At 39.2% G+C, this 27,422-nt stretch overlaps 2 protein-coding genes across 4 annotated transcripts in view; both read left to right on the top strand.

Annotated features, from left to right (window-relative positions):
• Positions 1-455: 455 nt before the first annotated feature.
• zgc:103759 (U8 snoRNA-decapping enzyme) lies at positions 456-8,674 on the top strand. Its single transcript, XM_017487425.3, has 4 exons — positions 456-689; positions 4,881-4,921; positions 6,703-6,928; positions 7,013-8,674. Exons 1-4 carry the CDS (start codon positions 558-560, stop codon positions 7,217-7,219), a joined length of 606 nt encoding a protein of 201 aa, XP_017342914.1. The 5' UTR covers positions 456-557; the 3' UTR covers positions 7,220-8,674.
• A 6,821-nt stretch (positions 8,675-15,495) lies between these two features.
• Positions 15,496-27,422, top strand: part of arhgap4b (Rho GTPase activating protein 4b) — a 29,717-nt gene continuing 17,790 nt past the window's right edge. For 2 of the 3 annotated variants that reach the window (XM_047160289.2, XM_017487423.3), the window contains exons 1-7: positions 15,497-15,806; positions 20,818-21,263; positions 22,892-23,063; positions 23,158-23,320; positions 23,397-23,459; positions 24,331-24,504; positions 24,671-24,799. In XM_047160289.2, coding sequence (XP_047016245.1) covers positions 21,197-21,263; positions 22,892-23,063; positions 23,158-23,320; positions 23,397-23,459; positions 24,331-24,504; positions 24,671-24,799 — 768 coding nt within the window. In that variant the 5' untranslated portion in view covers positions 15,497-15,806; positions 20,818-21,196. Of the gene's footprint in view, positions 15,807-20,817; positions 21,264-22,891; positions 23,064-23,157; positions 23,321-23,396; positions 23,460-24,330; positions 24,505-24,670; positions 24,800-27,422 lie in introns of all 3 variants that reach the window. The other variant, XM_017487424.3, reaches the window with a different exon arrangement.

The following is a 27,422-nucleotide window of genomic DNA, read 5'->3' as shown; positions in this document are numbered from 1 at the left end:
GTGGAATATTGCTAGTGTAGCATTGCTCTCTCACATCTTAGACTCCTGAGCATTCGAGCCAAGTTTTAGATGTTTGTCATGTGTGCATGTGGGTTTCCTCCTGGTTCTCTGGTTTTCTCCTACACCCCAAAAACATGCTGTCAGGTGGATTGTCTCCTCTAAATTTCCTCTAGCTGCGAATGAGCATATGAATGTGTGAATGATGGCCTGTGATGGACTTGTGTCCCACCCAGAGCGCATTCCCACCTTGCGCCCAGTGTCAAAACAGTAAAGCGCTTAATGAACAAGAATGAATGAATGAATGAATAAAGGAAGGAAGGAAGGAAGGAAGGAAGGAAGGAAGGAATTTAAGGAAGGAATATTATTCATAGCACTGACTGCACTCTTTAATATATCACTTGACGTCAAATAGCTTAGAGGACTCATATTTTGAAATATATTGCTATTAGTCCACTTTAGTTGTCTTCACACTGTTATTGGTCGTCAGTTATATAAAAGTCACGTTTATAAAGTTATTTCCCTGATTTGCTAAAATAGTTGCGTAATTACAGTGTGAAATGGCTGCTAGAGACATGAGCAGAGAAGATGCGCTGTCGCGACTGGACCACAAACACGCCTGCCACATCCTTCTGTATGCAGATAGCCAAGCTAAACTCTTCGGCAAAATCCCAGTTAAACATATCGTGCTGGTAAGGGTGGTTTTTTAAAAATTATTCTTTCTTACTATTACGTACAATATGTTAGGAAATTCAAAGAGAACCGCAGAGAGAAGCAGACTTTTCAAAATGAATTTTGAATTATTTTATTCACAACACAGAGAAGCACACGGAAATATAGTGTAGACTGCTATTTTGAAATACAGTGAAATGGCGGTGAGGGTGGCGAAACGGAAGCGATCTAACATTAGTGCACGTTACTACCGCCTAGCAGTGAAAAGGATGAAGTGCAGTCTTTTATATTCTGTATGTCCTAGTGCATGGGGCCTCAAACATTTTACAGCTAGGAAGCTCTTTAACTGTAAAAATACATTCCACAGACCCCCTCGGTACAGTTTTATAAACACAATCCAGATATACAAATAAGTAATTTAAATGTAACCCTTTCATGCATAGTGTCCACACTTATGGACAGTCAATATAAGGCTTTTTTTCATATGAATGTCAATCAACTTCAAATCACTTGACAGCATTACTCTGTATTTACTATGCTATAAACATCTAGAAAGCTACAGATTAGTTGTCCCTATCAGTCTTTACTGAGTCTGCTTGTTTTTGTGCTAGACTCTGCTGATCATCTTAGATTTTTTTTTTTTTTTAAATAGTGCTGTTTTTGGTAAAATGTTGTTGTTGTTGTTGTTGTTGTTATTGTTATTTTAATCTCATTGCATCATTCATCAGAAATATACAGGTTGAAAAAAAATTGTCTTCAACTTGAATGTTAAAAAAATTGGACATTGAAAGATTTTATTTATTATTATTATTTCAAGCATACTGTTTTATCCTTCTTCATATTAATATTTAGACCGACATACATTATGCAAATTTAAATTCAACATTTAAATAATAATAATTTGGAGGCATAAAACATTTTATGCCTGATTTTTCCACATCCAGAGCACATTAGTTCCAAGTGACATTATTATTTGTTTTAGAGTTATTGAGGTTTGGATTATACCCATTCAATTCAAGTGTCTGATCAAACAATCTAATAACTATATAAGACTGAAATAATAGATATCATAACTTTGACGTAGTTAGGTTGTGATTTCTGTGTGTGATTTCACAGAGGCAGGTTTGATCTGTTTGTGTGTTTTTCTTACTGTTACCTCCCCAACAGAGTTTTTAGACTGATTGTACTCTTAGTTTGTGAACCAGCATCAGGATGAATTAATTGATGGAGAATTCAGAGCACATCTCAGTCGATTTGGATAAGAGCATCTCCCAAATACCCTTAATAAATGTGTAGGAAGAATATGTTGCAGTCAGTTAAAGATAAGAATAAAATACAGGGAAGGGAAGAATAAAATACAAAAATATATGCTATGTACATAATACAAAGTAAATAAATAGTAGAAGTGTATATTGAACTGTATTCATATGATATAAGAATTCTGGTGTATCTAAGAGTGAGTAGTGATCAGGGCGTAAGCTGGACTCTTAATCATCCAGGGCTGAGACCAGATTCTTCTCCATCAAAAACCTTTTAAAAACATGCATGTGAGGGCTAATTGCTTAAAGAATGTGAAAACTGGAGAAGGAAGGGTTTGGATTTGATTTACCATATAATCTGCACATGAATAATCCAGCCATTGAAATGTCTCAAAATGGCATCATATCAGATACCTACTACCATTATGACTAGGCCTACATGATGGAAAATCCTCAAAACCCATAATGCAATGGCAGTTTCAAACCAAGTGATTACGAGTAAACGTTCATTATCTGGTTGTAAAATCGTTGCTGATGAACCTACTTGATATGAACCACAATTCCCACCTCAATGGTACAGGTAGTAAAACATGAAAAAAAATAATGGTCAATTTTCAGCTCAACATTCTCAGCTCAGCTAGTAGCCTAAAGTTTTGTATTATGGAAGCTGTAGTAACTTAGCTGTCAGTGAATGACATGATCAGACAAAAACCTGGCTTTATAATAAAACTTGCCTCGGGTGTTATCACTGTTACCAGACAGACAGAATATAAAACGTTTTGTTTATCTAGCATGAGACTAGGCTAGTTTGTTGTCGCTAGCCAAAAGGAGGCACAACTACATTTCACTGTAAGGGTTTAGCTGCTACAGTGCCATGCAAAGTACGTTTGCTGTCCTTATGCTCTGCTCATATCATGTTCATGTAAACTGGAACTCATATAAACATTTACACACCTTCTTTTCCTGCTCAGTATGAGAGGATGTTATGGTTTCAGTTTCAACCCCTTTACTGGTAAAAAATAAATAAATAAAAAAAAATCTGCATATATCTATTTTCCCCTCACACTAACTGACTGTGTGAGCTAGCGTTTGGCAGAATTGAGACCCATCAGCCAAGACATGAGTATTTCCACATATTTTCCTGTAAAACCTGTCTGATTGGTCTTTCCATTCACTGAAAATACAGCACTTTATTCACTGAAGATAAAAAATTACTTTTACTGACGTTCAGTTACGTAGTGACAAACCGGTCCAGAATTATTATGGAGAATTATTCGGGGCTAAAGAAAATATCTTCAGGAATACAGCCCCCAATGCTCAGGCCAGATTACACCCCTGGTAGTAGTATATGCAGATAACTGTAATTTAATATACGCTTAATAGTATATGTAAACAGGTTACTAGAAAAGTGTAGAATGGCGTCTGTAGACTATGCTACATGAAGATAATGTGCAGTGTGCAGTTAGTGTCTGTCTAGTGCAATGACTGTTATTCAGCAGTCATTTGGCCTGTGGGAATACTGCAGTACCATCTGCCTCCAGGCAGTAGCATGAAATGGCTGGTTCAGTGGGCTGGGCTTTTTGATCCTCCTCCAGACACTCCTCAGTCATGGTCTGGTGTAAATGTCCTGGACTGAGGGAAGCTCCCCTCAGTGAAGTGCTGGGCAGTTTGTACTACTCTCTGCACATTTTTTTAAATGGTCAAGAGCAGTGCAGTTTCCAAACCAGCCATTAATGCTGCTAGTAAACATGCTCTCAGATAGAGTCTCTAGGTTATTGTTGTACATTCCTTATAACAGATTTGCTATGCACTGATCATGTGAGATCCTCCGTGATGATGACACCAAGGAATTTACAGCTGCTGACCCTCTGTATTGCAGCTTCGTTTCTGGTTCCGTTTCTGGTTAGGGGAGCATGCATCATTCTGTTTCCTGTAGTCCATGCTCAATTCATTATTTATATTTTTGTCTGGTGTATATGCACTATAAATTTGATTTAATTGCTAATTTATTAGTATTTGATTGTTGATGCACACCAAGAATAAAGAAAGACAACAGGCGTTATTATATTTTAGAGTGTAGTTAGAAATAGTACAGTATTTGCAAAGTGAGGAATGAATGGGAATAGGACTATCTTGGCTGCTTGTAAATGCTTCTCAGCTTCCTTCCACCAAATTGTCTCACCTTTGACAAGAGTGTTGTTGTTATTAACCGATTGCTGAAAGCAGTTGGTTACCTACAAGAGTGTAATCCCATAATATGTCAAGTATTTTGTATAGAAATTGGTATTATTTTAAATGTATAAAATGAAAGAATATCTGTAAACTGCATATATAGTTAACCCAAATTGAAACAGACATTTTAGCAGTTTTATATTTTATGATGAATTCAAAACTAAAATGTGATGCATTATCAGTATGTCTGTATTGCTAAACAGCTCACTGTCTCTTAAATCATTACTTCTGCATCATTAAACTACTTAGACCACTTCATTACACAACTCTCAAAATGACTGCCAGGGCTTGTGCATCTTTTCTTGCAGTTTAAAAAAAAATAGTTGAGGTTGCGAAACAAAGCATCAGGCGTTGGTCATGGGTTTGTGATTTAGAGCGAATGAAGCTTTCAGGCAGTGTTTCAAAATTGTATGTTGGTTTTTGACACAAAAAGCATCAAAAGGGTTTGGTATCAAGGATTACCTCACTGTTAGTGACTATCACGATTATACTTCAGCTATATATTTGGCTATACTTTTAATCAATCCTTCCATTTGTGTGAAATTGACACATTTCAAATCTTTAGTAATGCTTATTGTAGTAAACAAGATTTTGCACTGCCTTTACCAAACCACTTCCTTTTATGTGTCCCAAATTGGGTCAAAAACACCACACACATGAAAATGAAACAAAGATCCAACTCTCTCTTTTTCTTTTTTTTTTTTTCTTTTTTTTTTTCAGATGCAGATGCGTTTTGATGGTTTACTTGGTTTCCCAGGAGGGTAAGTGCTTAAGTGAAAAATACAATGTAATCAGTTCGGTTAATTTAATTGAATAAACTATTCAATTTTAATTCTAGTGCTTTCACACTAACCAGTAACAGGCAAGCATTAATTCTTATGTAAGTAGGCAATTTGGAGCTGCAACAGCAGCAAGCAATAAAGTGACGAGTGACAGCTGATTGAAAATGTTCTCGGGTTTGATGCAAATGAAGTGTTAATGCAACAAATTCAAATAATTGCCTTCTGTAAATTACTTGGGCCACTCCTTTGGCTTAAGATATCCAATATTCCTCAGCTATACACTCTCTCATATTTATTTTTTTCTCCCCAGCTTGATTTTACTTCCTATGGACCGTCAGCACTGTCATCAGAGCTCAGCTTGCATCACAGAAAAATGAACGAGAAAGTTATAAATGCCATGTTGGCTCTGTTTCCAATAAATAATTTAGGACTATAGCCAGTCCTAAATAGAAGTAGTCAATACAAGGAGTAAAAATATGCCTTGAACGTCATACAAATAGCTAGCTCGTGTTCTTAATGCACGAGATTAGGTAGTTAATGTTTAATATTACCTAGTGTTCATTCATTCATTCATCTTCAGTAACCAGCAACCATCCGAAGCCTATCCCAGGAACACTGGGCGTGAGGCGGGAACACAACTTGGATAGGATGCCAGGACAATTCATGGCACCATGCGCGCACACACACACACACACAGAGAGACACATTCACATCTAGCAGCAACTTTGCATAACCCAGGGGTGTCCAGTCTTATCTGGGAAAGGCTGGTGTGAGTGCAAGTTTTCATTCCAACCAAACAGAAGCCACACCCGAGACTACTGAAAGCCAAGATCGACTGATTAAACAGGTGGAATCAGGTGTGGATCCTGCTTGATTATAATGAAGTCCTGTACCCACACTGGCCCTTTGCAGATAAGATTGGACACCCCTGGCATAACCAGTTCATTTACCTGCATGTTGTTGGGATTGGAGAACCCAGAGGAAAACCATGCACTGATAAAACATGCAAAACTCCACACAGACAGTAACCTGAGCAGATTATCAAACCAGAGACCCTGGACCTGAGAGGCAGCAATGATACCAGTCGCACCATGGTGCTGTGCTATTACCTAGTAAACACATAAGAGAATTATATATAACAAACAGTAGCCTAAACATTTTGCTACCAACGTTGTTTTATCAGATAAAAAGGTTTATACCACCAAAGTAGCATGGTAGCATTTGTGACATGCCTACAACAGACAAACAGGGGGCAACATTGTTATCTACTAGTGTGAATGCAGAGTGAACTGTTTAAACAATGAAAGAATTTTTTATAAAGATAAAATAATGCACCCACACAATCCATCCAGATCACTTAGATCTGGGGATCTTGGATTGCTTTCTGTCCCCAGGTCCAAATTAAAGCATAAAGGCGATAAAGCCTTTGCTGTAGCCGGCCCTAAGCTCTGGAACAACATGTCGGTATCCATTAGAACGGCGTCATCTCTTTCAGTTTTTAAATCCATGCTCAAAACTCATTTATTTTCACGGGCTTTGATTTAACTTGCCATGAATCCTTGTGTGTGTGTTTTATTTCTGTTACATCTGGCGGGGGGGGGTTATTATGTTATGTTATGAGGCCTGTATTATGTTATGTTTTCTTGTTTTTGTACAGTACTTGGTCAACTCTCGGTTGTTTTTTAAAAAAAAAAAGTGTTTAATAAGCATGATTGATTGATAATGAAAGTATATGAATGTTTCTGAAACGGTCACTGCAGGTTAGTTACACCTTCTGAGGAGAGTCTGGAAGCGGGGCTGAGCAGAGAGCTACAGGAGGAGTTGGGGGCATCAGTGCCAGTGACCATGGATGACTATGTGTCCTCTCACCTTGCTCAGTCTCCTCCCCGCCTCATCTTGCACTTCTATAGCAAGAAGATTAAAGAGGCTGAGCTGCTAGAGATTGAGAGAGCTGCAGTTTTGAATGCAGTGGATCATGGCTTAGAGGTAATTTTGCCTGCTTTCACTTAAAGCTGTTTTGTTTTATTTTCTTTGCCCCTAAAGAACCTAAAAAAACATCTGTCCATCTAGGTGTTGGGTCTAACTAGAGTACCCCTCTATACCTTGAGGAACGGTGGTGGTCTTCCTTGGTTCCTATCTCACTCATTCATCAGCAACTCGCGAGCCCAGCTGCTGGAGGCACTGCGGCGTTTGGATTTGGTGTCACCTCAGGCTCTGGAGGAAGCTGTGAAAAAGGCAGAGGAGATGAGACACACAGTCAAATCTGATCCGCACTAACATTATCTCTGTGAACTTACTGTCATCAAAATGAGCAGAACAGCCCTACTGTTCCAGTCTTCCGCTTGGGAAATGCTGGTCTTTTCTCCCTGGATCTATCTTTTGTCTTGATGTCAGTTTACATACTAATGTAACTACTAAAATGACCAGAATCTATCAGGAATAATTAGAGCTTATTAGTCTATGTACATCCTTATATAAAATATCTGATATGTATGCATATAATGTGGGGGAAAAAAACCCCAAAACATTTATTTATTTTTATTCACACACAATGGTGTAAAGAAGTATTTGCCCATCCTGATTTCTGTTTTTGTGTAAGATTAAACAAAGTAAACACAAAATACAGTTTTTAAATGATAATGTTGTTTATTGAAGAAAAAAGGTTTTCCAATACCAACTGGCCCTGTGTGAAAATATATTTGCTCCTGTAGTTACTAATTGCCAAAATCTATGGAAGGTTCATCTGGATTAGACACAACCAGGCCTAATTACTGCAAACCCTGTTCAGTCAAATCAACAGTTGGTTAAAATGTCTTAACCAGTAACGCACTATGCCAAAAATTGAAAGAAATTCCAGAAATGATGAAAAAGAAGAAGAAGGTGACTGAAATACATCAGTCTGGGAAGGGTTACAAAGCTATTTCAAAGGCTCTGGTACCCCAAAGATCCACAGCGAGAGTCTTCATCTCCAAATGGAAAAACTCTGCACAGTAGTGAACCTTCCCAGAAGTGGCCGACCTTCCAAAATTCCTCCAAGAGCACAGCAACTACTCATCCAGGAAGTCACAAAAGAGCCAAGGACAACATCAAAGGAACTACAGGCCTCTCTTGCATCAATAAAGGTCACTGTTCATGAGTCCACTATCAGAAAGACACTGGGCAAAAATGGCATCCATGGAACAGTGGTGAGGGGAAACCACTGCTAACCCAGAAGAACATTAAGGCTCGTCTGAATTTTGCAAAAACACACCTTGATGATCCTCAAACATTTTGGGAGAATGTTCTGTAGACTACGGAGTCAAAAGTGGAACTGTTTGGAAGACAGGGTTCCGTTACATCTGGCGTAAACCAAACACAGAATTCCTCAAAAAGAACATCATGCCTACGGTCAAGCATGGTGGTGGAAGTGTGAAGTTTTGGGGATGCTTTGCTGCTTCAGGGCCTGGGCAACACAAAACCAGAAGATATCAGGATGGGGCAAATACTTTTTCACAGCACTATATATGATTTGTTAAGCAGTGTGGGCCATCTGCTGACCTGGGTCTTGAATGGAATGAAGTGACCTGCAGTAAAGTCTTCAGTTTGAGAATTTTGGTTTATTTTAAGGGAATAAGCTTTTTGGCTTATTCCTTATAAGTGCTCAGAAATAAAACAGTTGGACTTTTTGACCTTTGGAATGTTAATATAACTGCTTGGAAGTGTGAATGCAGAAATAAATTGATTCTCATGTAATTTGTGTATTGTGTATTGCTCATGTAATTTATGTATTATATATACTTTAAGATACAATCCCAATTCTGAAAAACTTGGATCAGTATGGAAAATGCAAAAAAAAAAAAAAAAACCCCAAAAAGAGTAATTTAAAAATTCAGTTCACCCTGTACATTATTACACATTATTAATACATTATTTCATGTTTTGCTCTGTGAATTTTATTTATTTTTGAAAATATGCACTCATTTCAAATCTGATGACTGCAACACACTCCAAAAAAATTGGGACAGTTGACAGTTTATTACTGTGTAACATCACCTTTTCTTTTAATAACACTTATTATTTTGGGTGCTGAAGGCACCAGTTGGTTAAGTTTAGCAAGCAGAATTTTCCCCAATCATCCATTATGCATTTCTTCAACTGCGTAACTGTACGAGGCCTTCGTTGCCTTATTTTGCGCTTCATAATGCGCCACACGTTCTCAATCGGAGACAGGTCAGGACTGCAGGCAAGCCATGCTAGCACCCGCACTCTCTCTTTACGCAACCATGCGCTTGTAATCCGGGCAGAATGTGGTTTGCCGTTGTCCTGCTCTGGATGGCAGCATATGTTGCTCCAACATGTGTACATATATTTCTGCATTAATAGTGGCCTCACAGATGTGCAAGTTACCTATGCCATGGGCACTGACACCCCCATACCATGAGAGATGCTTTTGCACCTGATGCTGATAACAGCTTGGATAGTCCTTTTCCTCTTTGACTCGTCGAACCACAAAACACTATTCCACTGTGCTGCTGTCCATCTCCGATGAGACCGAGACCAGAGAAGTTGGCGGTGCTTCTGGACAATGCTGATGTATGGCTTCTGCTTTGCATAGTAAAGCCTGAACTTGTATTTGTGGATGCAGCAGCGATTGGTGTTTAATGACAAAGGTTTGCCAAAGTATTCCAGAGCCCATGTCAGGATATCTATTACAGACTCATGACGTCTTTTTTTAAGACAGTGACGTTTGAGGGATAGGAGATCATGCGTATTCAGAAGTGGTTTTCAGCCTTGCCCTTTATGCTCCGAGATTTGACCGGATTGATTGAATCTTTTGATCATATTGTGCACTGTAGAAGGTGAAATGCTCAAAATCCTACCGATGTGTTTTTGGGAAATATTGTTCTCAAAGTGTTGGATTATTCACTGATGCATCTGTTGGCAGATTGGCGAGCCTCGACCCATCCTTGCTCTTATGGGACTGGGCCATTCTTGGAGGCTCCTTATATACTATGATTAGATGATTGCCTCACCTGTTTCACATCACCTTCTTATTTCAAATTGTCACATTGCTATTAGTCCTAAATTGCCTCTGTCCTAACTGTTTTGGAACGTGTTGCATGCAACAATTTCAAAATAAAATTTTATCTTCAAAACAACTATGCAGTTCATTAGGTAAAACACAAAATACCTTGTCTTTATACTGTTTTTTTGTTTAAATGCAAGCCAATGTACATTTACAACTCACTCCTCTTTATTAGCATTTTCCATACTGTCCCAACGTTTTCGGAATTTGGATTATATTATATTTAAATTATTATAGGGTGAATTCTAGTACATTGGGATAGTTAAACGTAGCAGCACTTATTTTCTGGCTTGACATATGAAAGTCAGTGAAACTGCTTGATAGAAATAACATGACCAGGTCTGGTCAGCATCAAACAGAAAGCTGATCCCAAAAATCTTGGAGATAGAATGAATGAATGCATGAACACTAGGTAATGACATATATATTACACATATAATAATAATAATAATAATAATTATTATTATTATTATTATTATTGTTGTTGTTGTTGTTGTTGTTGGTGGTGGTGGTGGTGGTGGTGTTGTTGCTGTTATTATTCATATACTGTATACATGAGATGTACTTCTGTAACAATTTTTTTTTTAAACGGGAATAATGAAAACTGGGAAATGTAGAATGTATACATATTTATAATATTAATGATGATGTTTATTTTTTAAAACTCCTGTGTTAAGCTACTACAAAAAATAAAATGTTACTTCCCTTGTGCCCTGCGATGGATTGGCACCCTGTCCAGGGTGTACCCTGCCTCGTGCCCGATGCTCCCTGGGATAGGCTCCAGGTTTCCCCGTGACCCTGAAAAGGATTAAGTGGTATAGAAGATGGATGGATGGATGGATGGATGGATATTTCCCTTTTAGTGGCGATTTTCTACTGTGATAATTACTTAATCTGTTCTTAGTGAATTTTAGAATAGATTGGAGTTTCTAAAAAGAGTTTCTAAATTATGTTATTGTTGTGCTTGAATTAAGAAATGAATTATATACAGTATGTTACTTAAGAAGCATCTTAATATGTATGTCAATTTTATTACTAGTCTGTTCATACAATATTAGAATATGGCGATGATGAATTTGGATAAGATTATTTATTAAAAATTCTGTTATTGAAATGCGCTTTATTGATGCCATTAATAAGTATGCTACAAATAGATACGGTGGAAAACATGTAATTATGGATGAAAGTAAAAGCCTTAACCAATGAAACATGCTGTCCAAAATGACCAAACCCAAACGTCATTAAAACGGATTTCAGTCAGTCTTGACAAAAGTCATGCTTCTTTAGAATACGATATAAAAATTTTGTTCCTACATACTGTATGTAGATAGTCAACACATTGAGGATTTCAGAAATGTATCACTTTAGGGATTTTGTTTTATTAATGCCAATATAGCTTAGACAAGGTGGAAATTCAAGAAGTGCCCCAATATATCTGAACTCACCCTTTATAGTACATTTTAATATTCTGTCAGATATCCTGTATCACTTACATCTGCATAATAAATCCAGTGGTATTATTGGTGGTTCAGCAAAACTAGTTTTAATATTTGTTAGATATAGAACAATTAAACTCAACCGCCAATAATTTTTCCCATGAATATAGACCTTGATAAGTCACAAGAGAAGGTACATTACTCAATGTCATGCTTAAATTGTGTAGTCTACAGAATGGCCACAGTGTTACACTGTTGTGTTAAAAAATTTTATTGTAAAAAATGTTTTAAATGTAGTGAACCATAATGACATGGAATGAAATACTCTATTTGTATAAAGCACATATAATACAGTACAGCATTTGTATTAATCATTAATTGTTATTAAGTTCATCACAGCCATTTTGGGACTTAATAAAATTAGCAGAATAATGTTTTCTTTTAAATAAAGCTGTGGTATTGTGAATTGAAAACAACTATTTGTAAATATAATGCATTTAAATACAGTCATGTGAAAAAATAAATACACCCCATGGAAATTGTTGGCTTTTTTGAACAGTTGATCCACTTTGAAACAGTGCCTATAAATAAAGTTGATACAATCTCTCAAATGACACATAAAATGGACATTTTGTAGTAATTTTCACAATTTAAATGAACAAAAAGCAGATCAGTCACATAGAAAAAATAAGTACACCCCTACATTCATCACACCTTCAAATCCATAAAATTAGAATCAGGTGCTCAAGATTGGGTGCCAGTGATGAGAACCTGCTTAGGGAGTCTTATTTAAACCTCTCGTATCTAGTGTATGCTGTCCCCTTTGCTATTGAGGTGTGTGGTGTAATCATGCCAAGATATTAAGAGTTCTGTAAGGCCTTCAGAAAGGGATTTAAAAAGATCTCCAAATTATTTGAAATACATCATTCCATGGTAATGAAAATCATCTAAGAATGGCAAAGATTTCAAACGACCTCCAATTTGTCTATGACTGGCCATCAGAGCAAATTCAGCCCAAGAGCAGAATGTCTGATGCAAAAAGAAGTCTTCAAGAACCCCAAGAAGCACCTCATACCAACTGTTGAAATGGGCAGTACATGCAAGAAAACCCTCAAAAATCTTGCAGCTGAAAGAATATTGTATGGAAGACTGGTCAAAAATTCCAGCAAGCCTGGTGGGCAATTATGCAAAAAGCCTACAAGAAGTTATTTATGCTAAATAGGCCAATACAAGTTCATTTTCCTTGTGGTTTTGTTCAAGTACATTTCAAGTAACTTCCTTAATAACCCCTGTTTCAAAGATGATCAAATGTTTGCTTGTCCAAATATGTCAAAAAAGCCAACAATTTCCATGGGGTGTACTTATTTTTTCACACAACTGTGTATTGTATCTTTTCATAGGTTTGTCACAGTCCCTCATATACAATTGTAGCACATAGAACTTGGTGATTCACATGTTGTTTGCAACACAGACACACACCTACCGATGAGAACATTCTCTAAGATGGTGATCAATAGAATTAGGCACCATTGTGCAGCTGGGACTCAGAATGTAATGCAGTTTTCTTTATAACTTGACTGAGCCTTGCTCTTGTTGAAAGCAGTGCTTTGAGCATGAGACAGCTGGCCATTCCATAAATCACAGTTTTATATAAATATATTTTTAATTTCCTTTTTAGTTTAGGCTTGCCGGAACTTGATTCAATGGTAACACTTCTGTATTTTTGCTTCCATTATTCTTGGCTTTCACAGGTCTAAGTGTACAAAGGCTAAATGAGGAAAGGTTTTTAAGCTGCTCAACACGTATTTTGCTAATCTACTCTGCATTACTACATCATCTACTCACGCAATTATACCGCAAACGGATGTAATCGTGCCTTTGATTTTCCTGATGCATCTCAAGGCTTACCTTCAAAACATTAACTGTTTCGGTTATTGTTTGTCAACGTCTCTAACTCCCATGAAAACAGCAAATGTTCCATCAACAGCTAATGTGTCTTGCAGAACAACGTCAAGGTGATTCGAGTTTCACGATGACATCAGATTCAATTCAGCTTAAATAATGTTTGGTTACTGCCAGTTTGGTGACCTTTAAAAATGCTGACTCATAGTTTTTTTTTTGTTCAGTGGGTTTTTATACATCACCGTTAATGGAGTGGTAATTTTGTTGCTTTCTGTCCAGTTGTATTATGTGCAGTTATCCTCAGTGTGTATGTATGTGTGGAAAGCCAGAGTGATGAAGTAGGTCAGACCTGTGAGGACTGACTGACCAAGTGGAAACTGAACTGACCCTAGGGGAAAGAGATGGATCATAGGATACAGCCAAAGCAGGGGCAGAAGAGTTGCCACTGACCATGTTATCATAACGTTGGTGTATCACTGTTTGTGTTAACTCAGTGTGTAATTTTAGGCTACCTGCCAGGTTGCATAAGACCCCTAGTATGCGACAGATTCTGCTGTTCATGTCACATCTGATCTTGTGACGCCCTGCCGGCTTCCCCCCAGCCTCTAACAGTGGAGTCATCTTTCCAGCCACACACGGGTGGAGAGATTCATGTGGAGTAATCCTTGTTTTCACAGCTACTACAATACATTTGTGTGAGTTTATTGACCATAATTAAAACGAGGCATCTTATGAGATTGTCGCATTTGGTTAGGAATGGATTACTGTGACAAGTGCGCATGCAGCTATGGATCTGAACCTTTTTGTTTCCTGTTCAACATGCTGAAACATTCAAGCAGTTTAGTGGAGTGTATTGAAACTGTTCCATGAGTTGTGCGTTTCAGATTGATTTTTGAACATTTTTTTTTCGGTATTCGTCGTCTTGTAACCACATCCTGAGATAGAGTAAGAAAGGCAGTGACAGACACAGAGCAACAGAGGAAGGAAGCAAGTACAGGAAAGCTGATGGTGTAGAGAGTGCATAGCTTCTCTCTAAATCTCACTGTGTATAAATCAGACAAGTTGCACCTTGTACATTGCCGAGAACCGAGTCAAACTACCACCTTGACCCGCTGTTTATCCAGAGAAGATTTTTCACGTTGTACGTAAACAGATCTTACTTCTTTGTATATCCCAATTTCATATTCCTCTGCTTTTAAGCCACTCTCTTAACCACACAAACACACCCTTACTAATGGAAAAGTAACACACTTATCGACACAGATACATGATCTCATGTCTTCCCTCCCCCACATCTGTTGGTCTGGAAGTCTTTGTGCACCTTCTTAATGCTCTAGTGTATGTGTGGTATGTGATGAGTGATTGGCCACCTTCATTTCCTCTGAGATACAGTTTTTTTTTTGCTGCTTGTGGCACAGAGAAATGACACGTTGCTATTGTTCAAACGGTAATCATATATGCAAGCATAGAAGAAGTAGCCATCGGGCATGGACAAAAACAACAACAAGAAACAAACAATGCCTTGATATGTAATACACCTGTGGCGAAACAGGCTGTATTGCATGGGTTTATGATTGTCGATGTTTTTCTGTGTGCAGAATCAAGTGGAGGAATTGTTATTGTGCAAGACTAACCATCCTTATTATTGATTTGGTCACAACTCCCAGGATCTGCTTTAAAGCCACATCGTCTGCAGGGTGGTCGAATCTAGTGGATTCATAGCTGTAAATTACCCCCTTGGCTCTCTCTCTCTCTCTCTCTCTCTCTCTCTGTGTGTGTGTGTGTGTGTGTGTGTGTGTGTGTGTGTGTGTGTGTGACCACAAGCCATATATCTACGTGTGTACTGCTGCTGGTCAGTGAACACAATGCAAGGTCATAGGCATCAACACATAGCAGGAGTGAGAATGAGAAAAGAGAAACGACGGATGAGAAATGAAGGAGAGTAGAGAGCTTGGAGACCAAGACAGCATATTCATATCCATCCTTGTATTTATAGCAAGCCTGCGGGGAGTGGGGAGAGATGGAGGCGGGGCTTAGTTTATGACATCCTCTCACGGCGAGGGATTGGTGGTGTCTGAGTGTGCAGTCGTGTGTTTGTGTGTGTGTCAGATTGTGGTGTGTGTATGAAAGAGAAGAGGAGGGGGCGGGGGGGGGGAGGTGTTTCAGAGCAAGCAGGAGGGGAGCTGTTTTCTTGTGTGTATTTATGTGCGAGAGTGTAAGGAAGAGAGAGAGGAGGGCTATTTTGAATGCGTACCTCAGTGAGAAAGAGCGAGAGAGGGAGGGAGGAACAGGAGGAGAGCGAGCCGACTGTGTTGAATGTGTCACAGGGAGAGAAATCAAATTTGGTCCGTGGAATCTGTGTGACTCAAACACAGTGTTCTCTGTGTGCAGAGGGTGAGGGAGGGAGGAGGAGAGGAAGAAAGAGAGGGAGAGTGACAAACAGAAGGCTACAGAGAATGAGGTAAGGCTTTGGAGTTTATTATTGATGCATGTGAATCTAGTGTCTGCTCTCTCTCTCTCTCTCTGTGTGTGTGTGTGTGTGTGTGTGTGTGTGAGAGAGAGTGAATTAGAAGGGCAGCAAAGCTGCAAATATTCACACACACACACACACACACACACACACACACACACACACACACACACACACGTTTGTGCATGCAAGAGCAGGAAGCATTCTTTTTCTACAGCTGTAACTTCACCAAAATTGATCAACACTGAACACAGTCTTGTTTACATTCGAGGAATAAGAGTAGTCTTTAAACTTATCTCAGTAGCTGTCTTGCCTATAATCTACATGCACATGTATGTACATTACCTGTTTGTGTGAAGGATATTTGTCATTCGAACTGCTCAGAGGTGTGTGTGTGTGTGTGTGTGTGTGTGTGTGCGCGCGCGCGCTTCTGTGTGGGTGGGTGGATGTTGGGGATGATGGTTTTAAAGGGAGAACAAGATCGACTAATGGTTAAACATTATAATACTGCTTCCTGTTTCTTTATATCTCAGCATTGATCCGTTTCAGACAGCTGGCCCTGCCTCCTCATTTTATAAAAAATTTTTTATTTTTAATTTTTTTTACTCTTCTCAGTCTCAGTCTCACTGACCCCCATGAGCAGTTAAGGGTTAAGATTCTTGCTCAAGGATCCAGAAGTGGCTCACTCATCTTCCAGTCTCTACATTAGAACCGTAACCACTGAGCTAACATTCTTATCTCGCCTCATCTCTCGCGCTCTCATTTGTGTCTGTCTTTCATCTCACTCTTCATTTCCTCTCACACTCACACTCTTCTTTTTTTCATCTTCTTTAAGATAAAATCTCTCTCTCTTACTTCCTTTCCCTCTGCCGCTTGCTGTCTGTCAGCATGTGGTCCGACTGATGGATCACACCATGTTGTAGTACTTCAGAGATGAAGGCAGAGTTCATCCAGCTCTTCACTCTCAAAGCTAGTGCCAGTGGGGAAGATTTTGGAGTTGACAGGCTTCATGAACTGACAGGCGAGTAGAGACACCTTCTTTACCTTTAATGGTTAAATATTGGTGGTCCACATCACTGATTTTTATTCCGGCCACAGAAACTGTTATTGAAAACGCAAGTATTTTCATCTCAGCTGCCAGAAAGTGAAGTAAAATGTTACAAAAAAGACACTGATTTAAACATTTCTGTGACTGGTTGATTGGTTCGTTTGATGGCGCTTTAGTTTCTGCATGTGCTGACTAGATATGAAAGTGTGGCTTTTCACATAATTGTGTACAGTGTTTGGTAGTATGGTGGTATGTGGAGGTGTGATGTGGTGAGTGTGAACACATGTCTCATTAATGCAGTGAGAATATAAACAGACTGTACGGAGTTTCTTTAACACAGCTAATAATCCGCTTGGGTTAATCCTTTTGCTTATTATGCATTGCAGCTCTGTAATTTGTGCCTATGTTTAGCAGGAAACTGGAGGATTTTAGTGCGCTGCATTTGGGTAGAACTGAGTGTCTGTATTTTCAGGATTTTATTAGAAGTACTAGAAGCTGTTGCAGCATTGAGGCGGTCTATTTTTTTTACATGCAATTTGTGCACTTAATTACTGTAAGTAATGCTGTCACATGTCACAGAGTTATGCTACTCTCTAAACTGAAATAAAGAAGGCTTCAATGTCTTTCTTTAGTTTTCGCTTTGCAGAGTTTTGCACGTATAACTCTAGTCTTAATACAGTAATGTATATTAATAGTGTACCAGTTGGAATCTGTTTGCAACCTGCAGTGTGTTGTGTCTCATCATCAGGCCTGCTAATGTGCTTTAATGCTGTGCACAGTGTTTATATAATATAAACATTGATATGCTGTGCATTCTGAGATCCTTTTCTGCTCACCATGTTTGTAAAGAGTGGTTATTTGACTTGCTGTAGCCTTCCAGTGAGCTCAAGCCCGTTTGGTCATTCTCCTCTGACCTCTCTCATCAACGAGGCATTCCTGCCTGTATAACTGCTGCTCACTGGGTGTTTTTTGTGTTTTGCACCATTCTGTGTAAACTCAAGAGCTATGTGTGAAAATTCCAGGAGATGAGCAGTTTCTGAAATACTCAAAGCAGCCCATCTGGCACCAACAATCATGCCACGGTTAAAGGAACTGAGATCTCATTTTCTTTCCCCCCATCATGATGTTTGATGTTAACATTGACTGACGCTCTTCCCTTGTATCTGCATGACTTTATCCATTGTGCTGCTTCAACATGATTGGCTGATTGGATAATTGCATGGATGTGAAGATGTACAAGTGTTCCTATTAAATTGACCAGTGTGTGTACATGTGAACTTGTGTGTTTTTGTGTGTATTTGCGTGTGTGCATGGGTGGATTGGTGTGTGTGTGTGTGTGTGTGTGTGTGTGTGTGTGTGTGTGTGTGTGTGTGTGTGTGTGTGTCTATAAGTGTGTATAATGAGCTGGTCCCTTGCTCAGGGAGAGATAAGGTCCAGTTCTTGGTGTCATCTTTAGCCTCCTGGGAGCGTAAAACAGGATTGATCCCATGGATCTCTAATTCCCTGCAGCTTCTTAACTCAATACAGCAGCCAGCTCAGGTTTATTCAAGCGTTCCCATTTAGTCAATACTGCCCTCGTACACATTTATTCCATCACTTCATTAATATATTTCCATTTAAAACAAATATGAAAGGACTGCACTGAGATTTTAAATGGTTATGTAATTGGATGAATGGTCATTACATATTATTCTTATAGACATGTGGTCTTAGTGGCTACTTTCTTGTCTTTCGTAGTGTGTGTGTGTGCTTTTATAAGCCGCTGCAAACAAAGTACAAACGGACTGTATAAGCGGATGTGGTTCACTCTTGAGTGCACATATAAGCTGGAGTCTAGGCCATTTTATGCTAAACTGCTATGGTGGTCACAATCTAATAATTGCATCCTTATAATAGTTGGGGGATGTGACCTCTAAACCTAAACTCCGGGTGTGCTCTGGAGTGTCTGACTCAGAGTTACAAAAGGATAAGTGTGGGCAGGCTGCTGATGGAGACAGTGTATTGCAGTGGCATGCAGGGTCACTCAAAGAAACTTACTTAGTCATGCTGAACCCCCAGCCTCCCCCCTCCCCCCACCGTCCAAAACACACACGCGCGCACACACACACACACACACACACACACACACACACACACACACACACACACACACACACACACACACACACAGAGTGCACATAGGCTCTCTTTGTGTAAAAGCTCCTACAACTCAGATGAAAGTCCTCTCTATGCCACTTCCGTCATGGGTACATCAGCACTGCAAGATTTTTCAAAAGTCTGCTGTGTGTGTGTGTGTGTGTGTGTGTGTGTGTGTGTGTGTGTGTGTGTGCGTGCGCATGTGCGTGTGTGGGATAGAAATCCCCATGAGGGGAATTTTTTTTAAAACTGCAGCTTTAATTTAAAAACTAAAAGAGCCAGATTGTTAACTTTTGATTAAGATTCTTTGATTATGGTTAGATTTAGGTGCATTAATTAACTGCATTAGTAGTCATGTCTTCGGAAGGTACTCACAAGGTTGGCAAGACAAAATGTGTGTGTGCGCGCGTGTACGTATGTGTGTGTGTGTGTGCGTGTGTGTGTGTATGAGGTCAAAGTGTTATTTATTTAGTATTAGTATGTATTTAGTCCAAATGTTCACGTGATGCTAGGAACACATGACAGTTTGAAACTTGTTGCTGGTCCTCATGAGGTACTTTCCTAAAAGCTTCTATTTGAAAACCTAAACAACTCAAAAGAGAAGCAGAGAGGCTGAAAAAATATGACTCAAGTCCCTCCACCCAGTAACAGGACCAACACGCCCACCACACTGACGCATCCTACGCAGGATCCCCACAATGACTAAGACGCTCAGAAGTGCATTTTAGAAATACACGGAAATATTTTTGCAGAACCGTTGTTCACTCAGCTCTCCTCGTGAACATTTCATCCGGTTTGAGGATTATTAAAGGCAATATATAGAAGCTTATAAGCATTGAGAACTGCCCAATTTACTGTAAATTACCCAATATAGAAACTACCATTTATTAATTTGGCGCTTTGTTCTAAAAACTGTTCCATTTTCAATCCAATTTTAAAATATAGAGACCAGTAAACAAAACTGTGTCATTACCTGTTACCTGTGGTGTGCACAGTACATTATATATAAACTAGTAGAAATACTTTCCGATATTTTCATAGTCACTCTTTATGTCTAAGGCAGTTTGCTGGAGTACAGGGCCAAAGCATCACACACTGTCACTGTACAAGTATTTATGAACTGTGTATATAATACAGAAGACACATCAGCAAAATAGTGTTTTATTTTATTTTTATTTTAGAATTTCTTTTCTATAGACCTTGCAATAACATGTAACTTTTGAAACAAAGTCACTAAATGCCTTGTGATTCAATTCAAATTATGAACTACTTTTATGTATAAGACATGGCTAAGACAGATATGCCATCTGCTACCCTATACTATATATGATACCAGGTCATATCTTTAGCTTAGCATTAAGTATGATCAGCTGCCTGCTATGACAGAAGTTATGTAGGTTGACTTGAACATAAAGCATTTCATTCTTCCCATTACTCATAGAAAGAAGTGTTTAAACCATCCTCCGATGTAAATCCTGGAATGAAAGGGGACAGAATTGTTTGCAACTGAATATTTCAATTGTTTGTATGTATAATATTTCAATTGTTGAGTATGTGTGAGAAAGAAATCTTTCTGAACAAGACAGCTCAAACACTTACACAGTACATGTCATAAATGGGGGTAAACACTCTATCGTAACCGCATCTCTACAGAAACCCATGGCTGTCAGTACTGTGTTAACAGGATGTCTTGGTGAGAGCATCTAAGGGTACACCGGATGTGGCCAGGTGTGCTGAAGTTAACGTTTTTTTGCTTATTGCCACAAATTCACTGTCTGCTCCTCTCTTCTTCGTTTTCTTTTCTTTTTGCTTTCACAGGCGAGGACAATCAAATATATCCACTCGTTCAGGAAGGAGATAAAGAAAACTACTGAGTCTCTTGCCTGCTTAGTTCCACAGCTGAATCCATAAAAGCACATAAAAGGGAGATCAACAGCAGCACTGAGGAAACTGATAACTGTCACTAAGCTGACTGAAACAGAGACTCACACACCATCATTTCCCTTTTCGGTTTTTTTTTTTTTTTGAGTGTGTGTCAGTGTTTGCTGATAGGCAGAAAAATCACAACATCAAACTGTGACTGGTTCTGTTCCTCACTATATAAAGTGCTGTGGGTAGTTTGAAGACGACCATTAATACGCATTCGGACGCATATTCCTGAGATACCTGATACGACACAGGATTTTCCTGCAAGACCATGACATCACATGGCAAACTGAGGAAGGAAAGGGGGTGTCTGGCAGAGTATGAGACGCAGCTCAAAGGTAAAGAAGGGGTCATGGTACTCTGTTTTTCTTTCTTTCTCTCTCAATTTTGCTCTCTCGTGCTTGTTTTTCTCTCCCTCTTGGTCACGGTCATGTATTTGAGTGTAGTCTGCATTAGTGACACTGGTTCTGCTTATCGTGTCCCGTGACTGCCCCAGGCTACAGTTGCAATCAAAATTATTCAACCCCTATTGCAAATCAAGTTTATTGTCAAAATTTTTCAGCTGTTTGCAATGAACAAATCAAACAAAAGCAATTGAAATAGTTCAACACAATGAATGCTTCAAGTGGTTTCCCCAAATTCAACTGAAAACTTATTCAACTTATAATGATTTACGAGTTTCATAATTATTCAACCCCCCTGAATAGAATCTCTCACAACAGCACAAATATGCAAAACAGGTGTTGTCTCAAACATACCTGATGCAACTAATTAAGGGCTTCATTAGTTGCACTGGGTGTGCTTGAGCTGGAACACATGAAATACCTGAACTGGCAAGGGATAGAGAATATATTAAATACCTGGACAGAGCAGAAAAAGGAAACCATCAAGGGCTGCAACCAGATTTCTGAGAAGGCAGTTTGTGAAAAACCCTCGAGTGACTGCAAAAAACCTGCAGCAAGACTTGGTGGCAACAGGCACCGAGGTTTCAGTGAGCACACTAAGAGGTGTACTAAATGCAGAAGATTTCCATGCTAGAACTCTTAAGACGTACCCCACTACTGACCCACAAGCACAAGAAAAGTCGTCTCAAAATTATATAAATAAGCCCCAGAAGTTTTGGGATTCTGTTCTGTGGAGCGATGAAACAAAACTGGAACTTTTCAGCATGATGGATCAGCGGTATGTCTGGAGGAAGAAGAATGAAGAAAGAACACTCTGTCCACAGTCAAGCATGGTGGTGGCTCAGAGATGCTCTGGGGCTGCTTTGCATCCTCTGGCAATGGAAACCTGCAGCGTGTGGAAGGCAAGATGGATTCATTATAGTATCAGAAATCCTAGGAGAAAATGTCATGCTGTCTGGGAGGAAGCTGAAGCTTGGGCGTCATTGGACCTTCAAACAGGACAATGATCCCAAGCATACCACAAATTCCACCAAGACTGGTTGCAGAAGAAGTCCTGGAAGATTCTACAGGGCAATCACAGTCACCTGACTTGAACTCCATAGAAAATCTCTGGTGGGATTTGAAGAAGGGAGTTGAAACACACAAACCCAAGAATATCACTGAACTGGAGGCAATTGCTCATGAGGAATGAGCTAAGATTCCCCAGGAATGCTACTAGAAGCCACGCATCTCATTTGCAGAAGGTCATAACAGTAAAAGGGTGCTCTACTAAGTACTAAAGATGCTTGCCATGAAGGGGTTGAATAATTCTGAGACTGGAGAAATCATTATAAGTTGCATTTTCAGTTGAATTTGGGGAAACCACTTGAAGCATTCGTTGTGTTGATTATTTATTGTTCATTTGTTTAATTTGTTCATTGCAAACAGCTGAAAGTCTCGAAATTTTGACAATAAACCTGATTTGTAATGGGGGTTGAATAATTTTGATTGCAACTGTATGTGCAGTCTGAGTAAAAGAGAGCAATGTCTGAGAATGTCTTTTCCTCCCCCTTTTTTTTCAGAGGTGCGTAGTCAGCTTTCAGAGCAGCTGAAGGTGTTGGATGCACAGTTGGAGCAGAAGACGCAGCAGCTCCAGGATCTTAGTGATTATCTACGCCGTCGGGGGGAGATCGAGGCTGAGTATGCACGCTCTCTGGAAAAACTCAGCGAGAGGTTCACCCTCAAGACCAAAAAGTACACCATCCTAACCACCTACATGCAAATAACTGAACACTATCAACAGCTTGTCTATGAGCTCCAAGTTAAAAGTTTTTCCTTTGTTTTTAAGGAAAGAGCATATGGACCAGTCTGTGTCCAAGTGCTGGTCAGAGCTGCTAATACAGACCAAGCAGGAGAGCCGGGACCACAGCTCACTCAGTGAGGTCTGCAGCACCACCTTCACCCAGCGCCTGTCTCACTGCATCGAGGACACAAACCGCCTGGCCAAGAAGGTACACACATCCACACACATTGTCTCTCTTTCACCAATGATCGCACTGGGCTGAATTTTTTATGATTGTGTTGTAGAGTAAAGAAGTGGGTCTGCAGATGCAGGATGAACTCCTTAAGGTCACCACAGAGCTGCAGACGGTGAGTGTGATTTTGCTGCTTAAATGTAGCCAACATGCATCTCTGTGGTTAAATAGGATCAAACTAGACTAAACATATTTTCAGTCTTCACCAGAATACTCAAGTCTAGTTAGGGGAAGACTTGTTTTATATCATCAGTTTTTATGCTGTACATGCAGTTTTGTATTGCTTTAATGAATGCATTGGTATTTAATTAGTTTTTATTATATAATTATTCTCCCCTGGTCAACAGTTTGGGTGAAGTCTGTCAGTCAATGCTTATTGCTTTTGACAAAAATGAGTGGATTTGAACCTGGAAATAGGAAATAACATGACAAGCTACATGAAAGCTTTGGAAGTGCTTACCCTGTATTTGAACACAGCTTTCTTGTTCAACCAATCGGCCTCAGGTCAAGTGAAAATGCCCTAGATCTATTTTACAGTATTTAATATGATATAATATGGATGCGCTAATTGTGCAAGATTGTACATGTATTCTATGATAGCATCTCATGATCAAAAGCTTTTTCAGATCCCTGGGGTAGGGCATAGATCCCCTACCCCAATGGTCTTCTGTGGTCAAGCCCAGGTCACATGTCCTGATTAAACCTACCCACCCTTCTGCCAGGTGGTTGCTCTCTGAAAGCCTTCACCCTTCACAGAACAGCTTGCTTATCACGAGTGTCTTGGCTCAAGGCTCTTGGCTTGTGTGGTGTGTGTGTGTGTGTGTGTGTGTGTGTGTGTGTGTGTGTGTGTGTGTGTGTGTGTGTGTGTGTGTGTGTGTGTGTTCTTTATTCTTTAGAGTTGCCAAAAGAGACCTTTATCTTAGCTACCAAATAAAAGCAGCCATTAGCCAATAAATCATGTGTGTCATTATTGATGCCCACTCTAGGCTCTGAAGACTTATCACCAGTATCACTCCGAATGTCTTTCTGCTGAGGGCAAACTCAAAGAAGCTGCAAGACTGGAGGAGAAACAGACTGGCAAGGGGTCTGACCTCAGCCTTGGCCAATCAGGAGGGCAAAGGCGCAGCTCAGTAAAGAAGATGGAAAGGCTAATGGAAAAGGTAGAGATGAGTATATTTTTCACTTGATGATGTGCAGTTTTCTTTGTCAGAGGATAGCACAAAAAAATTTATCAGTTCATATCTGTAACCCGCTGCTTCCTCTCTCTGTATGTATGTGTGTGTGTGTGTGTGTGTGTGTGTGTGTGTGTGTGTGTGTGTTTTGCAGAGGCAAGGAAAAGTACAAGAGACCCAGCTGAAGTGCACTAAAGCTCGCAACGACTACCTGCTCAACCTCGCAGCAGCCAACGCTGCCATGAATAAGTACTATCTTGAGGACGTATGCACTCTGATTGACGTGAGTGCCATAATAATGCGTGTCTGCTTTCTGTTTTACTGGGAAATATGTTTTACTTCCCTATTCTGTGTTAACGGCAGGCCAATAATAGCTTAGTTCCCTTTGTATAATTCTCTGTTCACGATGCCTGGTTTCATGATTTGGAGTGTTTACAGTTAACTGCCAGTCTGCATTCTCTCCACAGTACAGTACTTTTCAGTACAAACTGAACACAACTTTTGGCATTTATATATGTTTTCTGTTTTCTCATTGCAACTATATACAGAGCATATTTACATCTTATTAAGTGTGAATGCCTCAAATATACACAGATGTATCTAAGATTTTTCAGTATGAGACAAGGATGTTAAGCCTATTTTTAGACATTAATAGTATTTCATGTTTGAAATGGCCTTGATCTATCTATTTTGTGGGGGGATGAGCATGAAATTAGTAAAATATCAAGAAATACGCTCAATAATGTAATAATGTGTTTATGATAATCTCATAAGATATGGTAGAAAAATTTGCCCGTATTTAAGAATTTCCACTTGTCAAGCTAACGTTTTTTGCAGTGTACATTCATGGTGTTTTAATTCCTGTGCTTAGTAACAGATAGATACATAGCTTCACATTTCAACCTATGAGCAACTGCTCATAGTTAAGCACTAGGCTGCATAATATAACGTGAATATTGTGTTTCGTTGTGTCTTTTGGAGAGACCACTGGTGCTACTTGCTGCAAGTGGCGAAATATAAACCCCATGTGCAAAAACATACCACAGTCATGTCTCTGGTGTAGAAGGCTAGAAACTTTAATATAACAAAAGGTGCAACAGCAGTGCTAGAACATGGTGTAAAATGCATGGTGGTCGTATTCAGAGTTGAGCATGTGTAGTGAGGAGTTACTACTGAAATTATGCACATTAGAATTCAGATGCAACTACAGACTTGTATGCTACTCAGGCATATAGGAAAACTATAAGGCAAAATCACGCATACAGCGACTTGCAGCGGCAAAGCGACCAGAGACCATTCATTTTCAATGAGAGCTGGCAACTTCCGGAGACGTTGGTGACTAGATGTGGGTGTGTTCAGTGACTTTATGCAAATTTGGAATGCAGCAACTACCAATCTGAATGAAGATAGCAGAGCACACAGGAGCAGTGATCCACCATGCTGTCTGCAAGTGGAATTGTTGAAATGAATTGGTACTTGTGCTTTCACTGCAGATAGATGACCGTAGGGGTGTGCGATATGTATCATCTACGATGATATCTTAATTGTTGTTTTAACGATGTGTGAGCTGACATTATAGAGTATGTTAATCAATTTGCAAAAAACAATAAAATTAAAAAAAACGCCTTGAGTGTCCAGGCATTCACTACTTGATGTAGTTTAGTAGGGGATAGAGTACTGCGTGTGCGCATAGAGAGTGCATGATTACACTGCGTGATGTAGCCTATTAGAATGCAGTGTGCAAGTTAAGCTAGCATAGCTGCCTATAAATGCATGAGTGAAGTTAAAAATGAGAAGATAAAATACAGACACCACTGTTCTCTCAATCTACGTCATTAAATTGAATTGCTAGATGCGAGTCATGCTCACTCACATCTAGGTGGTTTGGCTTTGAAATGATGGATGATGCTCAAAAGACGGCAATCTGCAAACTATGCCAACAATTGGTTGCCGTTAAAGACAGCTCGACAGATAACTTGTTTCGCCATCTGCAAACTAACCACCGCACAGAATATTAAAAGCTTCGGGAGTCAGCTGTCCACGACACTTCGAAACTAGCCAAGATACCAGCACAAAAACGCACTCGGCTCACATTAGCCGAATTATTCTGCAAAAAAAAGTGCCTTACGACAAGAAAATCAACAGATTGCAAGATATAGCGAACGCTGGTGGGTTTTGTATTGTTTTTACTTGAATGCTTCAGTTTTAAGTAAATAAATAAGACCTCTATTCTTTAAATATGCTGTTTCCATTAATATTATTAGTAAGGAACAATTAATATCCTATTAACAAAAGCATTTCTTGAAGGAAGCAAAATATTATATACTTATCGTTATCGATAAAATATTGAGGACGAAATATCGAGACATACATTTTTTTTGTCAATATCGCACACCCCTTAGATGACCACAATGATAGAGAGCACACACTGCTTATACATATATACAGCTTCTGATACATATATACACAGGTGAATTATATATAGAAAAGCTCTCTGTCTAGAATGTTTAATTTTAGCTGGAAGAAAACTGGTTTGTTGTCAAAAGTGGCATGCTAGTTGTGCCACCCACTGATAAATGTTACTATGGCAACCAATACTAGGGATGCCTACTTGAAGGCGGTTCATAGTAAAGCGATAAAATCGCTGTATGTGTGAATGTACCTTTAGTGTGTGATAGTTGCGTGTGATTCTGTCCTTCACCTGTCCTTGATTCTGAAATTCATGTTTGGGGCTGTAAAGACATTAATGGCATGCCATTCAAGGGCATATATACATAATATGACACTAATAAATTAATTCATTAGTGTTATATATATATAAAATAAAAACTTTATACTAAACATAAACTATACAGAGATTTTATGATTATTTAATTGCATAATCTATATAGCCCACAGAAAGTTTT

The sequence above is a fragment of the Ictalurus punctatus genome, chromosome 15 (genome assembly GCF_001660625.3).
Source record: "Ictalurus punctatus breed USDA103 chromosome 15, Coco_2.0, whole genome shotgun sequence".
Lineage (NCBI taxonomy): Eukaryota > Metazoa > Chordata > Actinopteri > Siluriformes > Ictaluridae > Ictalurus > Ictalurus punctatus.
This window is presented reverse-complemented; position numbering and strand designations above follow the sequence as displayed.

Coding starts and splice junctions, on each gene's coding strand:
- zgc:103759 (XM_017487425.3), top strand. CDS start 558: ATGGCTGCTAGAGACATGAGCAGAGAAGATGCGCTGTCGCGACTGGAC. Junction 690..4,880: donor CAGTTAAACATATCGTGCTG/GTAAGGGTGGTT, acceptor TTTTTTTTTCAG/ATGCAGATGCGTTTTGATGG. Junction 6,929..7,012: donor CAGTGGATCATGGCTTAGAG/GTAATTTTGCCT, acceptor CTGTCCATCTAG/GTGTTGGGTCTAACTAGAGT.